This window comes from Bufo bufo, chromosome 1 (genome assembly GCF_905171765.1).
Source record: "Bufo bufo chromosome 1, aBufBuf1.1, whole genome shotgun sequence".
Taxonomy (NCBI): domain Eukaryota; kingdom Metazoa; phylum Chordata; class Amphibia; order Anura; family Bufonidae; genus Bufo; species Bufo bufo.
This window is the reverse complement of record NC_053389.1, coordinates 350905932-350929945: the sequence shown is the minus strand read 5'-3', so window position 1 is coordinate 350929945 and position 24014 is coordinate 350905932. Positions and strand designations below refer to the sequence as shown.

At 43.8% G+C, this 24014-nt stretch overlaps 1 protein-coding gene across 2 annotated transcripts in view; it reads left to right on the top strand.

Moving 5' to 3' along the window:
* The window catches only part of DOCK2 (dedicator of cytokinesis 2), a 1232183-nt gene that overhangs the window by 1009179 nt on the left and 198990 nt on the right, over positions 1 to 24014 (top strand). For both annotated transcript variants that reach the window (XM_040442815.1, XM_040442808.1), the window contains exon 42: positions 7278 to 7359. In XM_040442815.1, the coding sequence (XP_040298749.1) occupies positions 7278 to 7359 (82 nt within the window). The remainder of the gene's footprint in view (positions 1 to 7277; positions 7360 to 24014) is intronic.

Here is a 24014-nt window from a genome sequence, read left to right as displayed (position 1 = left end):
CGCTTTGTGTCCACAAACTTAGGCCTATTGCACACGACCGTATCGATTTTTCAGTGTTTTGCGGTCCGTTTCACGTTCCGTTTTTCACGTTGCGTCCGTTTTTTGTTTCTGTTGTGTTTCCGTTTCTGTTCCGTTTTTCCGTATGGCATATACAGTATACAGTAATTACATAGAGAAAATTGGGCTAGACATAACATTTTCAATAGATGGTTCAGCAAAAAACGGAACGGAAATGGAAGACATACGGATGCATTTCCGTATGTGTTCCGTTTTTTTTGCGGACCCATTGACTTGAATGGAGCCACTGAACGTGATTTGCAGGCAATAAAAGGACATGTTCTATGTTAAAACGGAACGGAAATGGAATGCATATGGAGTACGGAATGCATACGGACTGTATACGGAACGCAAAAAAAGGCCAGTAAATGGAAAAAAAAAATGGCCGTGTGCAGGAGGCCTAAGTATATGTCCTCTGGAACTGCCACTGCTGTGCTATTGAATAATTGGGTAATTAATTTGGCTAATTTTATCCCTTTCGCCAGCTCATATCTTTTTAACTGATCTTCGTTATTGTTAGCTAATGTGCCTGTCAGGAGATACTGTCCAGTACGGCGGTTACAGGGTAGGTCTTTTGGTCTTTTCCGTTCTCGGCATCTACGCCAATACACTGCACGTGGCTGTCTGTTTTTGAGTCATTGCAACCTGAGTGTATGTGTGGACTAAATCTCATGCCTTTGGTTTGTACTTGGAGACAATAACAGTGTGTACAGCTAGGAAAATATGTGACATTAGCCCAGTATCCCTCTTGCCAGGGGGTAGAACTATGATCTATTGAGGGTTCTGAGCTGTTTATTATGAGCCATGGGACATCTGCCCACCCTGCGACAGGCAAGGGCACTTCCCTGTCCTTGTCTTTCCTAGATTTAACTTGGTATATGCTAGTGAGAAAGATAGTAGAGGTAGACAGGTCAATCAGTTCAGAAAGGTCCAGGGGTATTGCAAAATAAGGCATACTGGCTGAGCTAACAGGACTGTGGGTACAGATCCAACAATCTCTCAGCGTTTCAGTCTCATTCAACCCCTGAACTAGAATTTGATGGTACCATATCAGTGAATTGTCCCATTCATCACCCAATGGTGTGAACATTGCAGATATGTCTATGGTCAAAGTCATGATAAGTAGGTGGATCCTCATGGCTTATTGTTCCGGGGTCGTCAGGACGGCCTTTACTCTTTTACAATGTGAGGCATAGATCCAGGTGGGTCTCCCTTCAAGTTTTATGGAAGTTGCGGTAGTCAACAGCACTTGGTAGGGTCCATCGTATCGTGTTTCGAGGGTGCTTCTGACGTGTTTCTTGACTACCACCCACTCTCCAGATTTCAGAGTGTGTCTTCCTTCTAGGGAGTCTGGATCTGGAATGAAAGAGAGAACTTGTGCATGTATGTTAGACAATTGTTTGCTCAATGCTATCACATATTTTGCAACAGATTCATAATGCATTTGCAGCTGCTGCGGAAAATACTGTCCCATTCTTGGCCCTCTACCAAACAGGATCTCGTATGGGGTCCATTTGTGTGGGGGCCTTGGTGTGTGCCTAACTGAAAAAAGTGTAATAGGCAAGCACCGAACCCAATTAAGCCCTGTCTCCCTGGTCATCCTTAGCATTTTTTATTTCAACTTTATTTCAACTCTGTTCAGTCTTTCAACTTTGCCGCTGCTTTGGGGTCGGTAAGGGGTGTGAAACGCTAGGTGTGACCCTACCATCTTCCAGACCTCTTGGGTTAGACTAGCAGTGAATGCTGGGCCTTGATCACTCTCAATGACCTCAGATACCCCGTACCTACAAACAGTTTCCTGCATTAGTTTCTTAGCAGTGGTGTTTGCTGTCTGGTTTCGGCCTGGGTAGGCTTCTGACCACCCAAAGAACAAGTCTATCACTACTAGCACATATTGAAACCGTTGGCACATTGGCATCTGGATGTGATCGATTTGGATCCTTTGGAATGAGTACAGGGCTCTGGAAGGGCACTTGGTGGGCGTGGGTTCAGTCCTGCCTGGGTTGCACTTGGCACAAATGAGGCAAGACTGGGTATGTCTTACCAGGACTGGTGGGAATCCTGGGGCCACCCATATTTTGTCAATTAGTTCTTTCATGATGGTTTTGAATTGGTAGGTGGGCCCATGGGCCACTGCGGCTATTAAGGGATAGGGCCTCTGGGTAGGCACACTTTCTTTACTTGTGTCCAGAGTCCAGATTCTTCTTCGAGGGCTGACTCTTTCAACCAGGTTTCCTTTTCCATGTGAGTGGCCTGTTTCTGCATTTGTTTCAGTAGGTCCCAGGTGACTTCTTTTTTTCTAGCTCTTCCTGTGCTACCATAATCTGGTCTGACTGGACTCTTTTCTCTTCCACTGCTGCTTTCTTGATTGCTTAGTCAGCTAGATCGTTTCCTCTGGCCTCAGAGGTGTCAACTCGAGTATGGACCTTTACCTTGATCACTGCAACTTGGGTGGGCAGGAGTACTGCTGCCATTAGAGCCGCTACTGCTGAAGCATTCTTGATTGGGGTTCCTGCGGCTGTGATGTAATCCCGGGCTTTTCATATTACTCCAAAGTCATGAACCACTCAAAAGACATATCTAGAGTCTGTGTAGATATTGGTGGTAGAGTCTTTTGCCATAAGGCAGGCTTCAGTGAGGGCAATGAGTTCAGCCTCCTGTGCTGACTGGTCTGGGCACAATTGTCTTGCACACAGCACCTCATGCTCACTAGTGACCGCCATGCCGGTATGGAACTTCCCTTTGTCATCGGCATACCTTGAGGCATCCACAAAGAGAGTCCAATGTGGGTTTGTCAGAGGAGTGTCTTGGATTGATGGTGGTGTCCCGACTTCAGCTTCCATCATTGTGATGCAATCATGATCTTGTTTCTTGTAAAGAGAGTCGGCTCTGGCTACGGGGTCAAGGCACTTATAATAGTAACCCAGGGGTCTATTCCGGCCACCATGAGTTTGAGTAAGGACTCCAGTCGCGTGGCCCTGACGTTCCATGATATACAGTCGGAAAGGAAGGTTGTAGTTGGGGATGCCAAGAGCAGGGGCAGATGCAATGGCGGCCTTTAATGACTGAAATGCTTCTCCAGTCTCCATTGTCATCTGGAAAGGAGTAGTAGCATTGCGGGGTATACAGTTATATAGGGGCTGCATTAGGACTGAAGCATCAGGGATCCAGGGTCTGCAGTAGGAGATAAGTCCCAGAAAGGATTGCAGCTGATGAGGGGTGTCCGGGACTTGGATGTCAGAGATGACCTTTTTCCTGGCATCAGTGAGGTGCTTGCAACCTTGAGAGATCCAATGACCTAGGAAGACAACTTTGGGGAGACACAGCTGCAATTTGGCTTGTGAGACTCGACAGCCAGCAGAAGCCAGGAACTGGAGAAGGGAAACAGACATGGATAGGCAGACTTGCGGAGTAGGTCATCCACATATTGCAGGAGTTCCACTTCCAGGTAGTCAGACTGCCAGGGTTGCAGAACAGAGGACATAGCCTTGCTAAAGCAGAAAGGGCTGTTTTGGACCCCTTGAGGCATAACAGTCCAGGTGTACTGTTTGCCAGTATGAGTGAAAGCAAAAAGGAATTGACAGTCCTCATGTAAGGGAACAGAAAATAATGCATTGGCCAGATGAATGATAGTGAAGATAGTGGCAGTGGGTGGGATGCCAGCGAGGAGGGTGTGCGGGTTGGGGACTGTGGCGAAACCAACCTCGCCACTGGGTTTCGGAGGGGCCTGGCTACCAGCCTTTTGCCTCAGGATTATGGCCCATATTAACTTTAAAGGAGAAGACAGACCGGCCGCACAGCTTAAATCTGTCTTTGGAATTGTATTTTATGTTATGTGAGGATCCCCAGATAGCTAATTTTATTGTATTCGTGTAGTCTGAGTGCCATTCACCTAATAATATGCACTCAGACTTGAGCTATCTGGGGATATGTTAAATGTCTGTGTTTACTGTAAGGGTTCTGACATTGCATGTTTAAATGGTGATTTCTGTCCTGTTGTCCCCACATGTGTATTGGCGATTTCCCTTTGTCTTGAGAGATAATTGAATTACTCCTCGGGTGTCTCCAGGGCAGAGAGGAGGAAACCATGATGCATTGTGGGGATATATTGTGTCTGTGTATCCTGAATTGCTGCATATCTGTCCTGTGTCACAGTCTTCCTTCTGGTCCCCTAGGGGCGTGTCCACCAGATGGGGACCTGCATAAATACGGGCGGGTAGCCCTCAATAAAGTGTGCCTGTTTTATCCTTCATCATGTTGAGGCTGGTGTTTGGGTAACTGATCAACACTGGGGGACTGCTATACGCTGAAGATTTGCTATACTCCCCTGGCTTTACTACTAGCTCTTGTAAGAGCTGTTCCTGCTCTCTGGTTTTAGGAGAGGTTCACCCACTGGAGCCTGGAGCCTTGTCGTAGGTCCAGGGTGGGTAGGAGACGGTGAGACCTCAACCAAGCTTCGGCGGTTCGTGGGGTCTGCAGTGCGTACGGTGTCAAGTGGAGTGCTTGGAGTCCTCGGAAAGCACTGGGAGCAGCTATCAACGGAGGTACCTGGTCGGGGTTCTAGGAGATCCGTTACATTTGGTGGCAAGCAGTGGGATGGCGTCCTAGTGAGAGGAGAAGCAGCTCAGAGATACCATTCGTGGATTTACTAAATTGAGAGCAACGCTAGTATCCGTACAGCGCCCCTGGCTACAGAAGGATGGAATCTACCTTTCTTTTCTGTCAGCAAAGTTTGCCATGTTGTACAACACAAAGTACCACCTTTACATATACCATATCCTTTCTCTAGCTTGCTCAGACTTTTCACAAATCGTTTTCCTCTCCTGTCCGCCATGTACTGCTCTGGTGAGCAGTAACCCTTTGGGACACTTGCGTTATGTCCCATCGTCTCTCGCACCTACTGCAGCCATCTAGAGACCTCTGTATAGAGTAATCACTGGACTTTATGAAGCTTTGAGTCCCAGACAATCACACTCTGGGCTGCTGCAGACCGCTCTCTCCCCCCGTCTGTGATCGAGTCAGACAACCGGGCTGCACTCCGATACAGGCAAATAGGAGAACTCTCTGTGTCTCAGTCAGTGATACTTGTCAACAGAGTCTTCACAGTTTTTAAACACATCAAGACTTTAAAACACGTGGGGTTCTTACTTTCATGCCCTCGAGGATGCCCCAAGCTGACATGGCACCCCTCCCTCAGACAGGCACAGATGGACTACACCAAAGGACACATGGAGGCAAGATAACACGTTGTCCTACCTCTTATCACGGGCCTGCAGTCCCGGTGTCCGTTAGTAAGGTTCTCCTCGTCTAGTCATTGGGGGTACTGGATCAGGGGGTCATGTCCTTCGAGCCCCTCGTTGGGAGCCAACTGTTCTGGATCTGGTCAGGGTACCAGGTAGGTTGATGTAGAAAATGATCTTAATGTGCACGGAGAAATCAAACTCTGACACATCGAGTTGGAGTCAAAGTGAATCTCTACTTTAATTGTAAGTGTTCACACAAAATATACCCTCCCGGTGGGAGGTGACTAAATGTGGTGCGTTTTTATTGGTTACTGGAAAGCAATAGCAAGCTTTCAATGGGTTAATATTGCACTTCTTTTTCATTTGGCTGACTTAAGAAATCAGCTAGGAGTGCAGCTCCGCAGCACCCTCACTGACATGTACATAGGGCTTTGGAATGCGCTCCTTCCCCCCTCCCATCTTCAAGATAGTGGGAAAGCTGTGTGCGTGCCTGGTGGTACATCCAGGAAGCAGGATTTTTCTACTAAACAGTGTCTGAGCAGTGTGACACAAGTGTATAAAACAAGCAAGTATCCATACTGTTTTAATAGTCCATGGCCACAATGCATCTGTTTCGCATGGAATCCAGGCATCTACAGTACTTGTCTGCCTGTCTATGCAGCTCTTCCTGTGACCGCTAGACATCCATTCTACATGGGGGCAAGGCATTTGCTTGTTTGCCCTTCTATGCAGCTCTTCCTGTGACCGCCATGCATCTGTTCTACATGGGGCCTGGGCATCAGCTTGTCTCATGTCTAGCAGCTCTGTCTGTGACTGCCATGCATCTGTTCTGCATGGGGTCCAGGCATCTGTCTGTTGTTTTCCGGTTCCCATTATGTCTTGTATAAACAGTGTCCTATGAATGTTTGGGTTCCTGTTCATGTGCCTGGGTTCCAGTCTGTCCTGTGTCTATACCACACTAAAAAAAGAGTAAATACACATCCCATAAATTTAAAAATTTGTAGTCTTTATTCAAAATAATCACAATTAAATCATAATCCATATAATATTACATATAATTATTACGCATATAGTGAATATATCCAATTAATAACAACACCTATACTAAATATATATACCACTCTTAAGGGTGTGAAGTCTTTGGGAAATTGCTAGTGCATGGGGGAGGAGGTGCTATGAACCTGATGTGTACTGAGCCTGATGAGGGTGATCACCCTCTGTACTGTATATCGCTAAGTACTAGGTCAGTGCATCCCCTTCCCTAATCTGCATCAAGGATAACAAGGTAAAATACAAGATATCCTAAAAAGAGTGACCAGAGACAAAGTAAAGGTCGTACCAGTAAGAGACAGGATAGGTGAATGTTATCTCCTCTGCATTTATTTCGCCTTTCTGCATCCTCAGGAGGAGTGTGTCCTGTGTCTGTCTGGACCGCTGGTGCTTGCACCAACATCTGTCTTTTCAGTTAAGAAGCCAAATGCACAGGGACCATCCTGGAGCTGTGACCAGTGAGCCCTCAGCTAAGTTCATCCCCACAATCAGGGACTCTGTGAAGAACGGGTCTCATTGAGTTTCCGCCCTCTGGGTTTGTGAAATGTCAGTCCCTGAATTACTAAAAGGGAAAAGTGGAGTAGTCCTTGTAAAATTTTGCTGGGGTTAAACAATGATCTTGGCTTTAACTCCTCTTTCAAATGTCCTTGAATAGGTCCCCCAGACATAACTTTGCTTGGGACCCCATAGATGCTAAGTCTACCCCTGTGTATGGATTAGAGTTAACATCACCATGCAAGATGATGGTACTATATAATAATAATTCATATATATTATGTCATAATTACTAATGAACTGTTCGGTATTGGTATTCTTATAAAGCATGATATAACGCTCACATTCCTGTCTTTGACTGAAATTACATTATTTTTATTAAGGCTAGATTTATCAGTGACTACTTAGTACCTTAACTGATTTTCATTACAGACATCCAGTGTTTTACAGTGCAACCCGTGCTGGAGGAACGACCCCAGTTTAGGAATAAGCCTGTGCCGGATCAGATAATAAAGTAAATACAGAATTTGATGTGATTTGTTTGACCGGTGTTAAATGAGTTATGAGGTGCATAAAAGGTGCGATCACCTAATGAACGACCAATTGCTCAACTGGTAATCAGCAGCATAGGTATATTATGGGGCAATTATAAGGAATGGGCCCCTCCTATAGATCATAGTTACTCTGCTCCCCCGGTACCAGCATCACTCCGGATCCCTGGATGGCCGGCGCTGCATTTCCCAGTTGTGCGGATTAAAACATTTGGCGACAGGGGGCTGGCATCACCCAAGATGCAAGGGGGCTGGTCAACGTAATGGCCTGCTATTGGCTGCACACCCTGTCGCCGGATGTTTTGATCTGCATGACTGTAGGATGCAGCGACTGCCGTGCAGGGAAAAGTGTGATCTATCGCAGGGGCCCGGACATTGTGGGGAGCATTTTTCGAATTGGATAACCCCTTTAAGGCCTTTTAAGGCCTTTTACATGGGCTTAGGATCGGACAGTTATCAGGGATGAGCATTCCTGATAATTGCCCCATGTAACTGTGTTGCTGATTACCAGTTGAGCAATTGCTCGTTCATCAGGCGATCGCATCCTTTATGCAGCGCATAAAATCATTGTTTGCTGGCAGCAAATTTCCCTGTGTAAATAAATAAATATGCAAGAAAAAGTATGTGAACCCTTTAGAATGATATGGATTTCTGCACAAATTGGTCATAAAATGTGATTTGATCTTTATCTAGGTCACAACAATAGACAATCACAGTCTGTTTAAACTAATAACACACAAATAATTAAATGTTACCATGTTTTTATTGAACACACCATGTAAACATTCACAGTGCAGGTGGAAAAAGTATGTGGACCCCTAGACTAATGACATCTCCAAGAGCTAATTGGAGTGAGGTGTCAGCCAACTGGAGTCCAATCAATGAGATGAGATTGGAGGTGTTGGTTACAGCTGCCCTGCCCTATAAAAAAACACACACCAGTTCTGGGTTTGCTTTTCACAAGAAGCATTGCCTGATGTGAATGATGCCTCGCACAAAAGAGCTCTCAGAAGACCTACGATTAAGAATTGTTGATTTGCATAAAGCTGGAAAGGGTTATAAAATTATCTCCAAAAGCCTTGCTGTTCATCAGTCCATGGTAAGACAAATTGTCTATAAATGTAGAAAGTTCAGCACTGCTGCTACTCTCCCTAGGAGTGGCCGTCCTGTAAAGATGACTGCAAGAGCACAGCGCAGACTGCTCAATGAGGTGAAGAAGAATCCTAGAGTGTCAGCTAAAGACTTACAAAAGTCTCTGGCATATGCTAGCATCCCTGTTAGCGAATCTACGAAACGTAAAACACTAAACAAGAATGGATTTCATGGGAGGATACCACAGAGGAAGCCACTGCTGTCCAAAAAAAACATTGCTGCACGTTTACAGTTTGCACAAGAGGACCTGGATGTTCCACAGCAGTACTGGCAAAATATTCTGTGGACAGATGAAACCAAAGTTGAGTTGTTTGGAAGAAACACACAACACTATGTATGGAAAAAAAAGAGGCACAGCAAACCAACATCAAAACCTCATCGCAACTGTGAAGTATGGTTGTGGGGCATCATGGTTTGGGGCTGCTTTGCTGCGTCAAGGCCTGGATGGATTGCTATCATCGAAGGAAAAATGAATTCCCAAGTTTATCAAGACATTTTGCAGGAGAACTTAAGGCCATCTGTCCACCAGCTGAAGCTCAACAGAAGATGGGTGTTGCAACAGGACAACGACCCAAAGCATAGAAGTAAATCAACAACAGAATGGCTTAAACAGAAGAAAATACGCCTTCTGGAGTGGCCCAGTCAGAGTCCTGACCTCAACCCGATTGAGATGCTGTGGCATGACCTCAAGAAAGCGATTCACAACAGACATCCCAAGAATATTGCCAAACTGAAACAGTTCTGTAAAGAGGAATGGTCAAGAATTACTCCTGACCGTTGGGCATGTCTGATCTGCAACTACAGGAAACGTTTGGTTGAAGTTATTGCTGCCAAAGGAGGTTCAATCAGTTATTAAATCCAAGGGTTCACATACTTTTTCCACCTGCATTGTGAATGTTCACATGGTGTGTTCAATAAAAACATGGTAACATTTAATTATTTGTGTGTTATTAGTTTAAGAAGACTGTGATTGTCTATTGTTGTGACTTAGAGGAAGATCAGATCACATTTTATGACCAATTTGTGCAGAAATCCATATCATTCCAAAGGGTTCACATACTTTTTCTTGCAACTGTATGTGCTGCCACAAACAACGAATCGGTATGGGTGTGAGCAATCACAGTATCAATCATTTTCCGGGGGAGATGACATCTGAATGCAAAGCAGCTACCACCTCCGCTCAATAATAAGACAGTTATCGTGAAAGTTTGGGTCATTCCCAACAATTGTTTATTCATCAACCCATGTAAAAAGGTCTTGTAGTCTCTGTTCAAATCTCTTCTATGACACACAGGACCTGCATATCTTGTGTGACTGGCGGCTTACAAACATGTCAGAAGTACAGTATACAATGGGGAATAGTCCTGACATACAGTTACAACATGTAGAAAATTTGAACATAGCCTTATAACTACTAGTATAATTTTTATGGTACTATATATTGGAAATATATACTAAAATACATGCACATGCAGCTATGCTGTTTCCTAAACTGAGGAGCAAGGGAAACAACATAGTTCACTGTGCTACACTGTTATTTTCGCTTCCATTCTCTTCTATGGGAATGACAAAAAAATAATAAAAATGGTTCTTCCGTAACTGGCCACTTCTGGTCACCACATATGACAGGAATTCTTATGCCAGCTATAAATAGCTGAGATGGCAATACTGTACCTCTTTAAACTTTCATTAATAATTTTCAAAACCTGAACATGTAGCTCATTAGGTAGTGCAGCGAGCCCCTGAGGAGCCGGTGCAGAGGATAGGACTGGTATTGGCCCTAATAGGGAGTCTTGTCACGGTGTACTCCCTCAGGCCATTGCTTCCTGCAGAGGGGTGCAATGAAGAGGTGGTTTGAATCGTAGCAGAAGTAAAAGGAAAAAAGTCTCTCTTTACTTGTGGCACATCCAGCTAGCGAATGGTTGGTTTGGCTGAGAGTTTACAAACATTCTTAGTCCTTTCTTCTGTGCTGTTGAAGAAAGACAATTTAGTTAGTACTTTCTCATCCTTCACGCCGTTGATGTTTTACTGAATCTTTCCACACAAAACTATATATCAACTTGCTCAGATCATCCTGCTCTATAATATTCTGCCGGCAGATTAAATAGCATTTTGGTGAGAGTTTTACTTTAGAAGTCTCTCATATTATCAAGATTTCAGTAGTGTTTTATCTGCAAAAGCAAACAGGGCCTTATAAACCAATGTCACATACTTCTGAGCTCTGTAGCCCCATTGATATTGCTCACACAAAACTCCATAGCGTTGGTAGCTAGAATGTAAATTGCACACATCTGGGAAATTATACATATTGTGGCTTTGGTTATTGCATAACCATATAGTTGAAAGTTTGAATGAAAGACATAGGTTCACCAACATCCAATGGCAGAGAGTTCCTTAGGTTCACCATTCTTATAGTAAAGGACACCTATCTATGATGATGATGAAACTTTCCTACCTCTAGTTTGCAGAGGATATCCCTTGTCATGGTTACAGCCTGCCTAGGTATAACAAAAATCATTAGAAATATCTCTGTACTGTCTATTCATACAGTACATTTGTACATTGTAATTAGATCTCCCCTAAGCAGTCCTTTTTTCAAACTGAATAACCAAGTTTGATAACCTGTCTTGGTACTACAATCCAACCATTCCCTTAATTACCTTGGTCTCCCTCCTCTGAACCCACTCTAGTTTGCCTGTATTCTTATACACAGAAGCCCACAATATTACACAAAATTCCATGCATTGTCTGACTGATGATTTGTATTGAGACTAGAGTTAAACGGACACCTGGATTTTTGGGTTCGACGGGTTCGGCCGAACTTTTCAAAAAAGTTCGCGTTTGGGACACGAACTTGACCCGAACTTGACCCCGAACCCCATTGCAGTCAATGGGGACTTGAACTTTTGAGCACTAAAATGTCTCTAAAAATGTCATGGAAAGGGCTAGAGGGCTGCAAATGCCAGCAAAATGTGGTTAAGAGCATGGCAAGTGCTCTGCAAACAAATGTGGATAGGGAAATGACTTTAAATAATATAGAATACATAAAAAAATATAAAATCTTGATCTAGAAGGACGAAGTCCATATGGAGTAGGAGGTTGAGGAGGCAGTGGAAGTGGCGGTGGAGGAGGAGGAGGTAGCCTACACTGATTTTTGGTTTAAAATTTATTTTTATTTTTTTAAATTAGGGTACTCCCCAAAACATTGGAAAATATAACCTGTGATAACCCCCTCCAGTCGTGCTAAACACACGTTCAGACAGTCCACTGGCTGCAGGGCAGGCCAGCACCTCTAAGGCGTAAAGGGCAAGCTCAGGCCATGTGCCCAATTTGGAGACCCAGAAGTTGCAGGGGGCAGACCCATCAGTCAGTTCGTGTAGGCATGTGCACACATACTGCCCCACCATGTCGCATGTCCCCGTGATGTTCACGATCCAATTGGATATCTGCTCTATTAACTTTCGATGTTCTTTTCTGCGCCTACCATCTTGATCATGGTTAGCAGCGAATCAGGGTTCCACGCCAGAGAGAGAGCGTGAGAAAGGGATACCACATCCAAGGGAGATCAATGGATGAAATTTAATTGTGATCGAGCGGAAATGTGGGAGAAGCTATTAAAACTGGAGAATCCAAGTAAAGGAGGAGGCGCGCGGCAATTACCCACTCCCGACTCGGGGAGGTAGTGGCGATAAATAACAATACAGGACTCTTAAGATGCCTTGTTATAGGAATGATTAATAAAAAGTTATAGGTAATGTCACTGGGGTATTTAGGATTTGGAAACGTTAGACATGAGCGGTTCTGCTGCTGCTTTGTTGACGCTAGATAACTTCTGCCCGATCGCACGTCCCCGTGACGTCCACAATCCATTTGGAAATCTTCTCTCTTCTCTATCAACTTTCGATGTTCTTTTCTGAGTCTACCATGCTGATCACGGTTATCGGCGAATCAGGGTTCCACGCCGAAAAGGGAGCGTGAGAAAGAGAGAGGACATCCAAGGGAGGTTAATTGTTTGAAATAAAATATGATTGAGCGGAAAAGTGGGACAAATTATTGAAGCGCAAATGTGGGACAAGTTGTTAAACTTTAAGCATTTAATAAAAGGAGGGGGCGCGCATCAATTAAAGAAGAATTTTTGAAATTTAATTCCCTGTCACTTATGCAGAGCAGGGGTTTGTATACGGCAAAATTGGTTAAATGTCACCTGACAATGTAACAGACGATTTTTAGAAATTTATGTCCCTATTACCTATGCAGAAAAGGGGTTTTATCACGGCAAAAATGGTCAAATGTCACCCAAGAATGTAACAGACAAATTAGTGAAATGTTTTTACCTGTCTACTATGTATAGGAGGGGTATATCACAGCCAAAAATTGGTAAATTTCACCCGAATATGTAACAGACAAATTAGTGAAATGTTACCTGTCTACTAGGTACAGCCGGGGTATATCAAATGTTACCTGGCTACTAGGTAAAACAGGGGTATATCACACCCAAAAATTTGTGAATTTCACCCGAATATGTAACAGACAAATTAGTGAAATGTTACCTGGCTACTAGGTAGAACAGGGCCACCAATATAATAACCGGATCAATGGTTTTAATACTACGAAGAGGGTAAAACATGTAAACTAAACCACAAACAAATTAGCAACGCTACACTTCGATAAGAAAGTGGTAAATACAACCTTTATTAAATGTAAAATATTACAATATAATACATAGATAATTATTTAGGACAGCAGCCATAACAAAACTGTCCTCCATTTTGTTATGGCTGCTGTCTTAAATAATTATCTATGTATTGTATTGTAATATTTTACATTTAATAAAGGTTGTATTTACCACTTTCTTATCAAAGTGTGGCATTGCTAATTTGTTTGTGGTTTAGGTAGAACAGGGGTATATCACACCCCAAAATTGGTGAATTTCACCAGAAAATGTAGCAGACAAATTAGTGAAATGTTTTTACCTGTCTAAATGATAAAGCAGTGGTATATCACAGCCACAAATTGGTGAATTTCACCCAAAAATGTAACAAATTAGCGAAATGACATAAAATACGTACAAATTAAAAAAAATAAACTTGATTTATTAGGTGGAGGTCCATATGGAGTAAGAGTTTGAGTAGGCGGTGGACCTAGCAGTGTAGGTGGAAGCGGCGGTGGAGAAGGACGAGGTAGCCAACACTGGTCTTTGATTTTAATTTTTTATTATTTTTATTAAGGTACACTCCAAAAGAGTGTGAAATATCTAAAATATAAGAATGAGCAATTGCGCTGTAGTATAACAAGGGCAAGTTAAGGCCAGTATACATGTCTATTCTGCACAAGGTACGGACAAGTCCAGTGGGATCATGTGGACACTGGCTGTGGACAGGCGGCTGCGCTTGTCTGTGATAACGCCCCCTACCGTGCTAAACACACGTTCAGACAATCCACTGGCTGCAGGGCAGGCCAGCACCTCCAAGGTGTAAAGGGCAAGCTCAGGCCATGTGCCCAATTTGGAGACCTAGAAGTTGAAGGGGGCAGACCCATCATTCAGTACGTGTAGGCGTGTGCACACATACTGCTCCACCATGTTGCTGAAATGCTGCCTCCTGCTAAGACGTTCAGCTGGTGGTGCTGGTTGTTGTGGCGTGCTGACAAAGCTTTTCTACATTTCAGCCATGTTAACCCTGCCTTCTGAGGTGCTGGTGGTGCCCCAGATGCGTTGGTGACCTCTTCCTCCTCCTCTACCTTCGCCTTGTGCTTCCACTGTGCCCCTGCTGTCAGGTGGGAATGTCACCAGCAGCGCGTCTACCAGCGTGCGCTAGTACTCGCGCATCTTACGATCACGCTCCACTGGCGGAATTAAGGACGGTATGTTGTCCTTGTAAAAGGGATCCATCAGCATGGCCACCCAATAATCAGTACAATTTAGAATGTGGCCAACTCGGCGGTCGTTTGCGGAGACACTGCGACATGTAATCGCTCATGTGTGCCAGGCTGCCCAGAGGCAACGAAAAGCTGTCCTCTGTCGGAGGTGTATCGTCTGTGTCCTCTGTATCCCCCCAGCCACGCACCAGTGATGACCATGAGCTGGTCTGGGTGCCACCCTGCTGTGAACATGGTTCCTCCTTCTCCATTTCCTCCTCCTCATCCTCCACCTCGTTATCCTCCAGAACTGTGCTTTGGCTGGACAATAGTGTACCTGGCATCTGTGGGTGCAGGAACCCACTCTCGGAGCCACTTGTGAATGACTGGCCGGAAACCCTATGAAATTACCCCTCTTCCTCCTCCTCCTCCTTTGCCACATCCTCTTCCACCATCCACCAGAAGTGCCATATTAATGCTGAAAACGGCGTTATCGGCATTGGCCATGTTGGTGGAGTACTCGAAAAAGTGCAACAAGGAACACAGGTCTCGCATGGATGCCCAGTCATTGGTGGTAAAGTGGTGCTGTTCCGCAGAGCGACTCACCCGTGCGTGCTGCAGCTGAAACTCCACTATCGCACAGTCTGGCCAGCATGTGTAAGGTGGAGTTCCAACTTGTGGGCATGTCGCATATGAGGCGGTGAGCGGAAAGGCCAAAGTTACGCTGCAGCACTTACAGGCGAACAGCAGCAGGGTGAGAACGCCGAAAGCACAGTCAGACGTCCCGCACTTAATCCAGCAGCTCTGACATATCGGGGTAATTTTTAAGGAACCTCTGCACAACCAAATTCAGCAGATGCGCCAGGCAAGGGATGTGCATCAAACCGGCTAGTCCCAGAGCTGCTACGAGATTTCGCCCATTATCGCACACCACCAGGCCGGGCTTGAGGCTCACTGGCACCAACCACTCATTGGTCTGTTGTTCAACAGTTTACTTACTGGTCCACGTATTCGTAGTTAGGTGGACCTTGCCACAGATGGCGTTGCGCAGTGCACACCTGATTTTATCCCCCACTTGGTTGTGCAGGGAAGGGATGGCACGCCTGGAAAAGTAGTGGCGGCTGGGCACAACGTACTGTGGAACAGCCACCGCCATAAGGCTTTTAAAACTCTCCGTCTCCACCAGACGGAATGACAGCATTTCAAAAGACAGTAATTTTGAAATGCTGGCATTCAGGGCCAGGGATCGCGGGTGGGTAGGGGGGTACTTCCTCTTCCGCTCCAGTGTTTAGGAGATGGAGAGCTGAACACTTCCATGGGACATTGTGGAGATGCTTGGTGACCCAGGTGGTGATGTTGCTGGCAGATCCTCTGTTTGCGGGGTGGCAGGTGGCACTGTCACTCCAGAGCTGGATCAACAGGCTGAGACTGCAGCAGAAGAGGAAGCAGGAGGAGCCAGAGACCTTTCTTGGTTTTTGAGGTGTCTACTCCACTGCAGCTCATGCTTTGCACTTAGATGCCTGGTCATGCAGGTTGTGCTCAGGTTAAAAACGTTTATGCCTCGCTTCAGGCTCTGATTGCACAGCGTGCAAACCACTCGTGTCTTGTCGTCAGCACATTGTCTGAAGAACTGCCACACCAGGGAACTCCTTGGAGCTGGCTTTGGTGTGCTCGGTCCCTTGCTGCAGTGGGCAGTAGCAGGCGTACAGTCTAGGGGATGGCCGCTCCGCTTTTGCACCCTGCTTCCTCTTCTGCTGTGCTGGTGGCTCTGTGCGACCACCGCCTCTTCCTCCGAACTACACAGTTCACTTGCATGAACTTGATTCCATGTGGGGTCGAGGACCTCATCGTCCTCCACATCATCTTCCACCCAGTCTTCACCCCTGCCCTCCTTGTCGGTCTGCCCACTTGAAAGCCACAGCATTAGGCACCTGTGTTTCGTCATCATCTGAGACGTGTTGCGGTGATACTCCCGTGTACTCTTCTTGAAACATAAATGTTTGGGCATCGGTGCACTCAATCTCTTCCACTTCTGGGGCAGGGATAGGTGGATGGCTCTGGGAAACCCTGCTAGCAAAGTCAGCAAAAAGCAGAAGAGACTGCTGCATGACTAGGGGCTTAGACTGCTTGGCTGATTTGCAAGGGGGTGAGGTGAAAGACTGATGGACATCGTCTGTAGGTGCCAACTCTGATCTTTCAGCAGGAGACTAGGTGGGAGACAATGTAAAGGAACTGAAGGCACTGTCAGCAACCCAATCTACTATCGCCTGTACTTGTTCTGGCCTCACCATTCGTAGAGCCGCATTAGGCCCGATCAAATACCGCTGAAGGTTCTGTCGCCTTCTCGCACCTGAGGAAGGTGTTTCACTTGTGCGTGTAGCTGGCACACATCGACCACGTCCTCTCCCTGCAACTGGAGCTCCACCAGCAGCACCACGACCGGAGCCACATCCCTTATTTGACGCTCTCCTCATATTTCTCAAATTAGGATCTTGCCCAAAATGGGTGTTTTTTTAATAACAGAATAGAGCAACAGTTTCTAATGCGTGTATCTCACACTGACCGATACAGCAAAGGCTGCCAAATTAAGTTTTTTGCGCAAAATAGTCTTTTTTTAAAATAGCAGAATAGAACAGCAGTATCTAACGTGTGTATCTCACACTGACAGATGCATACAAGGCCGCAAATTAAGTATTTGGCCCAAAATGGATGTTTTTTTAATAACAGAATAGAACACCAGTATCTAACGCGTGTATCTCACAATGACAGATGCAGCAAAGACTGCAAATTTAGTTTTTTGCACAAAATGGGTGTTTTTTAAATAACAGAATAGAACATTAGTATCTAACGCGTGTATCTCACAATGACAGATGCAGCAAAGGCTGCAAATTTAGTTTTTTGCACAAAATGGTTGTTTATTTAATAACAGAATAGAACAGCAGCATCTAACGAATGTATCTTACACTGACAGATGCAGACAAAGCCGCAAATTTAGTATTTTACCCAAATAGGGTGTTTTTTTTATAACAGAATAGAAGACCAGTTTCTAACGCGTGTATCTTACAATGACAGATGCAGCAAAGGCTGCAATATTAAGTATTTCGCCCAAAATGGGTGTTTTTTTTTTTTTTTTTAACCCAGAATACTATTGCTGTATTTCAAGCTTGTATCTCACACTGACAAATGCAGACAAGGCCGCAAATTTAGTATTTGCCCCAAAACGCATGTATTTCACACTAACAGATGCAGCAAAGGCTGCAAATGTAGTTTTTTGCCCAAAATGGGTGTTTTTTTTAATAACAGAATAGAACAGCAGTATCTTACGCGTGTATCTCACACTGACAGATGCAGACAAGGCCGCAAATTTAGTATTTGGCCCAAAATGGGTGTTTTTTTTTAAAACAGAATAGAACACCAGTATCTAACGCGTGTATTTCCCAATGACAGATGCAGCAAAGGCTGCAAAATTAAGTACTTTGCCCAAAATGGGTGTTTTTTTAAACCCAGAATATTATTGCTGTACAGGGAGTGCAGAATTATTAGGCAAGTTGTATTTTTGAGGATTAATTTTATTATTGAACAACAACCATGTTCTCAATGAACCCAAAAAACTCATTAATATCAAAGCTGAATATTTTTGGAAGTAGTTTTTAGTTTGTTTTTAGTTTTAGCTATTTTAGGGGGATATCTGTGTGTGCAGGTGACTATTACTGTGCATAATTATTAGGCAACTTAACAAAAAACAAATATATACCCATTTCAATTATTTATTTTTACCAGTGAAACCAATATAACATCTCAACATTCACAAATATACATTTCTGACATTCAAAAACAAAACAAAAACAAATCAGTGACCAATATAGCCACCTTTTTTTGCAAGGACACTCAAAAGCCTGCCATCCATGGATTCTGTCAGTGTTTTGATCTGTTCACCATCAACATTGCGTGCAGCAGCAACCACAGCCTCCCAGACACTGTTCAGAGAGGTGTACTGTTTTCCCTCCTTGTAAATCTCACATTTGATGATGGACCACAGGTTCTCAATGGGGTTCAGATCAGGTGAACAAGGAGGCCATGTCATTAGATTTTCTTCTTTTATACCCTTTCTTGCCAGCCACGCTGTGGAGTACTTGGACGCGTGTGATGGAGCATTGTCCTGCATGAAAATCATGTTTTTCTTGAAGGATGCAGACTTCTTCCTGTACCACTGCTTGAAGAAGGTGTCTTCCAGAAACTGGTAGTAGGACTGGGAGTTGAGCTTGACTCCATCCTCAACCCGAAAAGGCCCCACAAGCTCATCTTTGATGATACCAGCCCAAACCAGTACTCCACCTCCACCTTGCTGGCGTCTGAGTCGGACTGGAGCTCTCTGCCCTTTACCAATCCAGCCACGGGCCCATCCATCTGGCCCATCAAGACTCACTCTCATTTCATCAGTCCATAAAACCTTAGAAAAATCAGTCTTGAGATATTTCTTGGCCCAGTCTTGACGTTTCAGCTTGTGTGTCTTGTTCAGTGGTGGTCGTCTTTCAGCCTTTCTTACCTTGGCCATGTCTCTGAGTATTGCACACCTTGTGCTTTTGGGCACTCCAGTGATGTTGCAGCTCTGAAATATGGCCAAACTGGTGGCAAGTGGCATCTTGGCAGCTGCACGCTTGACTTTTCTCAGTTCATGGGCAGTTATTTTGCGCCTTGGTTTTTCCACACGCTTCTTGCGACCCTGTTGACTATTTTGAATGAAACGCTTGATTGTTCGATGATCACGCTTCAGAAGCTTTGCAATTTTAAGAGTGCTGCATCCCTCTGCAAGATATCTCACTATTTTTGACTTTTCTGAGCCTTTCAAGTCCTTCTTTTGACCCATTTTGCCAAAGGAAAGGAAGTTGCCTAATAATTATGCACACCTAATATAGGGTGTTGATGTCATTAGACCACACCCCTTCTCATTACAGAGATGCACATCACCTAATATGCTTAATTGGTAGTAGGCTTTCGAGCCTATACAGCTTGGAGTAAGACAACATGCATAAAGAGGATGATGTGGTCAAAATACTCATTTGCCTAATAATTCTGCACGCAGTGTATTTCAAGCTTGTATCTCACAATGACAGATGTAGACATGGCCTTAAATTTAGTATTTGGTCCAAAATGAATGTTTTTGTAATAGAATAGAACACCAGTATCTAACACGTGTATCTCATACTGACAGATGCAGCAAAGGCTGCAATATTAAGTATTTTGCCCAAAATGGGTGTTTTTTAATAACAGAATATGACAGCAGTATGTAACGCTTGTATTTCACACTGAAGGATGCAACAAGGGCTGTAATATTTAGTATTTTTCCCAAAAAGGGTGTTTTTTAAAACCCAGAAAATGATTGCTGTATTTCAAGCTTAAATTGCACACTAACTAATGCGGCATAGGCGCAAGATGGAAGGTATTGCCAAAAATGGGTGTTTTTAAAAACCCAGAAAATTATTGAAGTATTACAAGCTTGTATTTAACAATTACAGATGCAGCAAACACCGCAAAATTAGGAGTTTGCCCTAAATGGGTGTTTTTTTCATAACATAATATGACAGCAGTATATAATGCTTGTATTTTACACTGACAGATGCAACAATGGCTGTAAAATTGAGTATTTTGCCCAAAAAGGGTGTTTTTTAAAACCCAGAAAATAATTGCTGTATTTCTAGCTTAAATTGCATACTGACTAATGTGGCATAGGCCCCAGATGGAGGGTATTGCCAAAAATGGGTGTTTTTTAAAACCCTGAAAATTATTGAAGTATTACAAGCTTGTATTTAACAATTACAGATGCAGCAAACACCGCAAAATTAGGAGTTTGCCCTAAATGTTTTTTTTTTTTTATAACAGAATATGACAGCAGTATGCAACGCTTGAATTTCACACTGACAGATGCAGCAAGGGCTGTAAAATTTTGTATTTTGCCCAAAAAGGGTGTTTTTAAAAACCCCAAATTACACTTTTTGTGATTTAAGGTGACAAAAAATGGCTTTTTTTACACCGTTTTTATTTTTATTTTTTTACGGTATTCACCTGAAGGGTTAGGTCATGTAATATTTTTATAGAGCAAGTTATTACGGACGCTGCGATACCTAATATGTATACTTTTTTTTTTATTTATGTAAGTTTTGCACAATGATTTCATTTTTGAAGCAAATAAAATCATGTTTTAGTGTTTCCATAGTCTGAGAGCCATAATTTTATTAGTTTTTCGGCGATTACTTTGGATAGAGTATGATTTTTGCAGGATGAGATGACGGTTTTATTGGCACTATTTTGGGGTGCATATGACTTTTTGATCGCTTGCTATTACACTTTTTTTGTGATGTAAGGTGACAAAAAATGGTTTATTTAGCACAGTTTTTATTTTTTACGGTGTTTATCTGAGGGGTTAGTTCATGTGATATGTTTATAGAGCCGGTCGATACGGACGCGGCGATACCTAATATGTATAGTTTTTTTTTTCCCTATTTTTTACCAATTTTTTTTTACTTTATTTGGGGAAAATGAAGTTTTTGTTTATTTTTACTTGAAACTTTTAATTTTTTTTGGGGAAAACTTTATTTTTTCAACTTTTTTTTTACTTTATTTTTTGTCCCACTTTGGGACTTCAACTTTTGGGGGTCTAATCCCTTTTAAAATGCATTCCAATACTTCTGTATTGAAATGCATTGGCTGTATGAGTAATACTGTGTGTATTACTCATACAGCTTCCGGCCTGTGAGATCCAGGGGGCTGGATCTCACAGACTCGTCACTGGAAGGCAGCGCGATGCCTTCCTTAGACATCACGCTGCCTTCCATGCCATCGGGTCCCCCCTACAGCCGCATGGGGACCCGATGGCACCGCCACCCGCAACCGCCACACCATGTAAAAGCGGCAAACCGCAGGTCTGAATTGACCTGCGGTTTGCGGCGATCGCCGACACGGGGGAGGGGGGGGGTTACGGGACCCCCCCCGGCATTGTGATAGGATGCCCGCTGAATGATTTCAGCTGACATCCTGTTGCGATTAACCCGCGCCGCAATCGCGATTTAAACTTAGGATGTACCGGTACGCCCTGAGTCCTTAAGGACTTGGTAAATAGGGCATACCGGTACGCCCTAAGTCCTTAAGGGGTTAAAGAAAGAAAGAAAGTAATGTTGTTGTTGATGCCAGAGGATGTAGGAGAAGTTCAAGTTCAAGAGAGAGACTGGCTGTTCAACAGGGACTATAAAGTGATTTTTCCTGGCTACTGTGGGACAGATCAGCAGAGACTGTGAAGTGTGTCCGAGTGTAGTGAGATCGTGCTATTCAGAGACCAGAACAGGACAGGTTACTCCTGTCAGAGCTGAACTATGTGGATGCCTGTACCTGCAGTCCAGACAGAGAGAGGAAAAGACCGCGCTGGGACAAGCAAGCGACCGGATCAGGAGCCAGACTGCACCTGCCTACACGTACCCCTGGCTGCAAAGGATAGAAAATATGCACCATTACTTTATGGTTCAGTTTTAGAAGGCACTAATAAATGCCCTGCTGGATCTGGATTTGAGGTTGCCACGGAAATCAAAACAAATGCAAAAAAATTCTTTATAAATGCTAAAAAAAGGTCAGAGCAGGTTTGTTCTCTAAATAATGCTAATTGGGAGAAGGTCACTGGATATCAGCAAAAGGCAGATACTAAGAATATATATGTTCTGTATATACAAAAAAAGGGAGAGGAGCTGTTGTGGGTAGTGCCAGTAAGGTTAATATTCTCGCATAACCAATGTTGAGAATGAAAATCAGATATCCTATAGTACATGACAATACTTTTCTAACAAAGTTAGAACCAGCCCTGTACCTCACATGGATCCAGAGATCTCCCCATTCATTGTTCTGCTAGATTTATATCAAGCTGACAGCTCAAGGGGAGTGTCTTTTCTGCTGCAGCTCAGGGGGTGTGTCTCAGCTCTCCTTATCACAGCTCAGGAGGCGTGTCTCAGCTCTCCTTATCACAGCTCAGGGGGTGTGTCTCAGCTCTCCTTATCACAGCTCAGGGGGTGTGTCTCAGCTCTCCTTATCACAGCTCAGGGGGTGTGTCTCAGCTCTCCTTATCACAGCTCAGGGGGTGTGTCTCAGCCCTCCTTATCACAGCTCAGGGGGTGTGTCTCAGCCCTCCTTATCACAGCTCAGGAGGCGTGTCTCAGCTCTCCTTATCACAGCTCAGGAGGCAGTTGAAGGATAACACTGAGCATATGCAGCTTTCTCAGTCAGCAGGGAAAAATAATACAAAAAAAACACACAGCGGGTGGCGCTATGCAGATACATTTTATTAATTAACTCTGAGGCTATGCTAAATTTGTAATTACATGCCGTTACATAAGAATTCAGAACCAGGTGCTGGTTTGAAAAGTGTAGAATATTTCTCATGGGACAAACCCTCTAATACATCCAGTGATATACTTAAATGGCTGAATGTTGATATGGTCATGCTAGGCTAAATAAAGGAAATGAGAACAAGGCTTCAGGATTACACCTAAGAGTTGTTAAAACACTCAGTTCAGTTACAGCTGTGCCTCTGTTCATAATTGTTAGATGTTCTCTAGGCAAATGTCATACCCATATAAAAAAATGACTCTGGTTTCCCCATGAAATTATAGACCAGTAATCAGGGGAGTAGCTAAAGGTTCATGGGCCCTGGTGCAAGAGTTTAGCTTGGGCCCCCTTCCCTCAGTACTTTGTAGTCAGGGGGCAGGGAAGCACATAGCATTCATGCTGCCCGAGACAAAAATTTAAACAGCACAATCAACCCCCCCCCCCCACACACACACACAAACACTCCCGCCATGCCAAATTCTTGACCTAACCCCTTCCCTCCAGCCAGAGGTGTAACTTGACCAGCATGCACTTTCTATAATACAGGTGTCTTCTTATGTAGCACAAGGGTCTTTGGGTCCCCTTAGGCTCCTGGGCCCGACTGCTACCTCTACACCTCCTATAGCTACACCCCTTTCTTTCTGGCAGATCTTTAGGGGATTAATGGAGCAGCAGGGTGTATGCTCAGCCTGCTCTCCATCAGGATAGAAATATTGAACTCCCATTCTTGATGTCAGTAGGATCCCAGTGAACGGACCCACACCATTCAGTTAGTTATCCCCTATTCTGTGGATAGGGAATAACTTTCATTCTTGACATAACCCCTTTAATTCATATCTTATCCCATCCTTTGCTTAAACTTGGACATGTCTTTTCTTCAACTATACAAACCATGCTACTATGTACTAAAGTATAAGAATCTTTATTGTGAACTTTTATTCTAGAAATTATAAGAACACTGGGCCTAGTTGGAAGAGTATGGTGACTGATTTGCTATAGCTGTGCACTTTACTTGAAAAAAGCTCTGAGCACAGTGTTATATGATTATAATTTTGAATTTTACAGCTACGGTAGTTGAAAGAAATTATAAAGGCTAAGTTAAAAGATATCAAACATAAGTGTTAGCATTATGCTTATTACTTAATATATTGTACAATTTCTCCATGAAGACACTTTCAAATAATTTGCATACATTTTATCTGTAAAAGTAGAATATATAAGTGTGGACATGACTCATTAAATG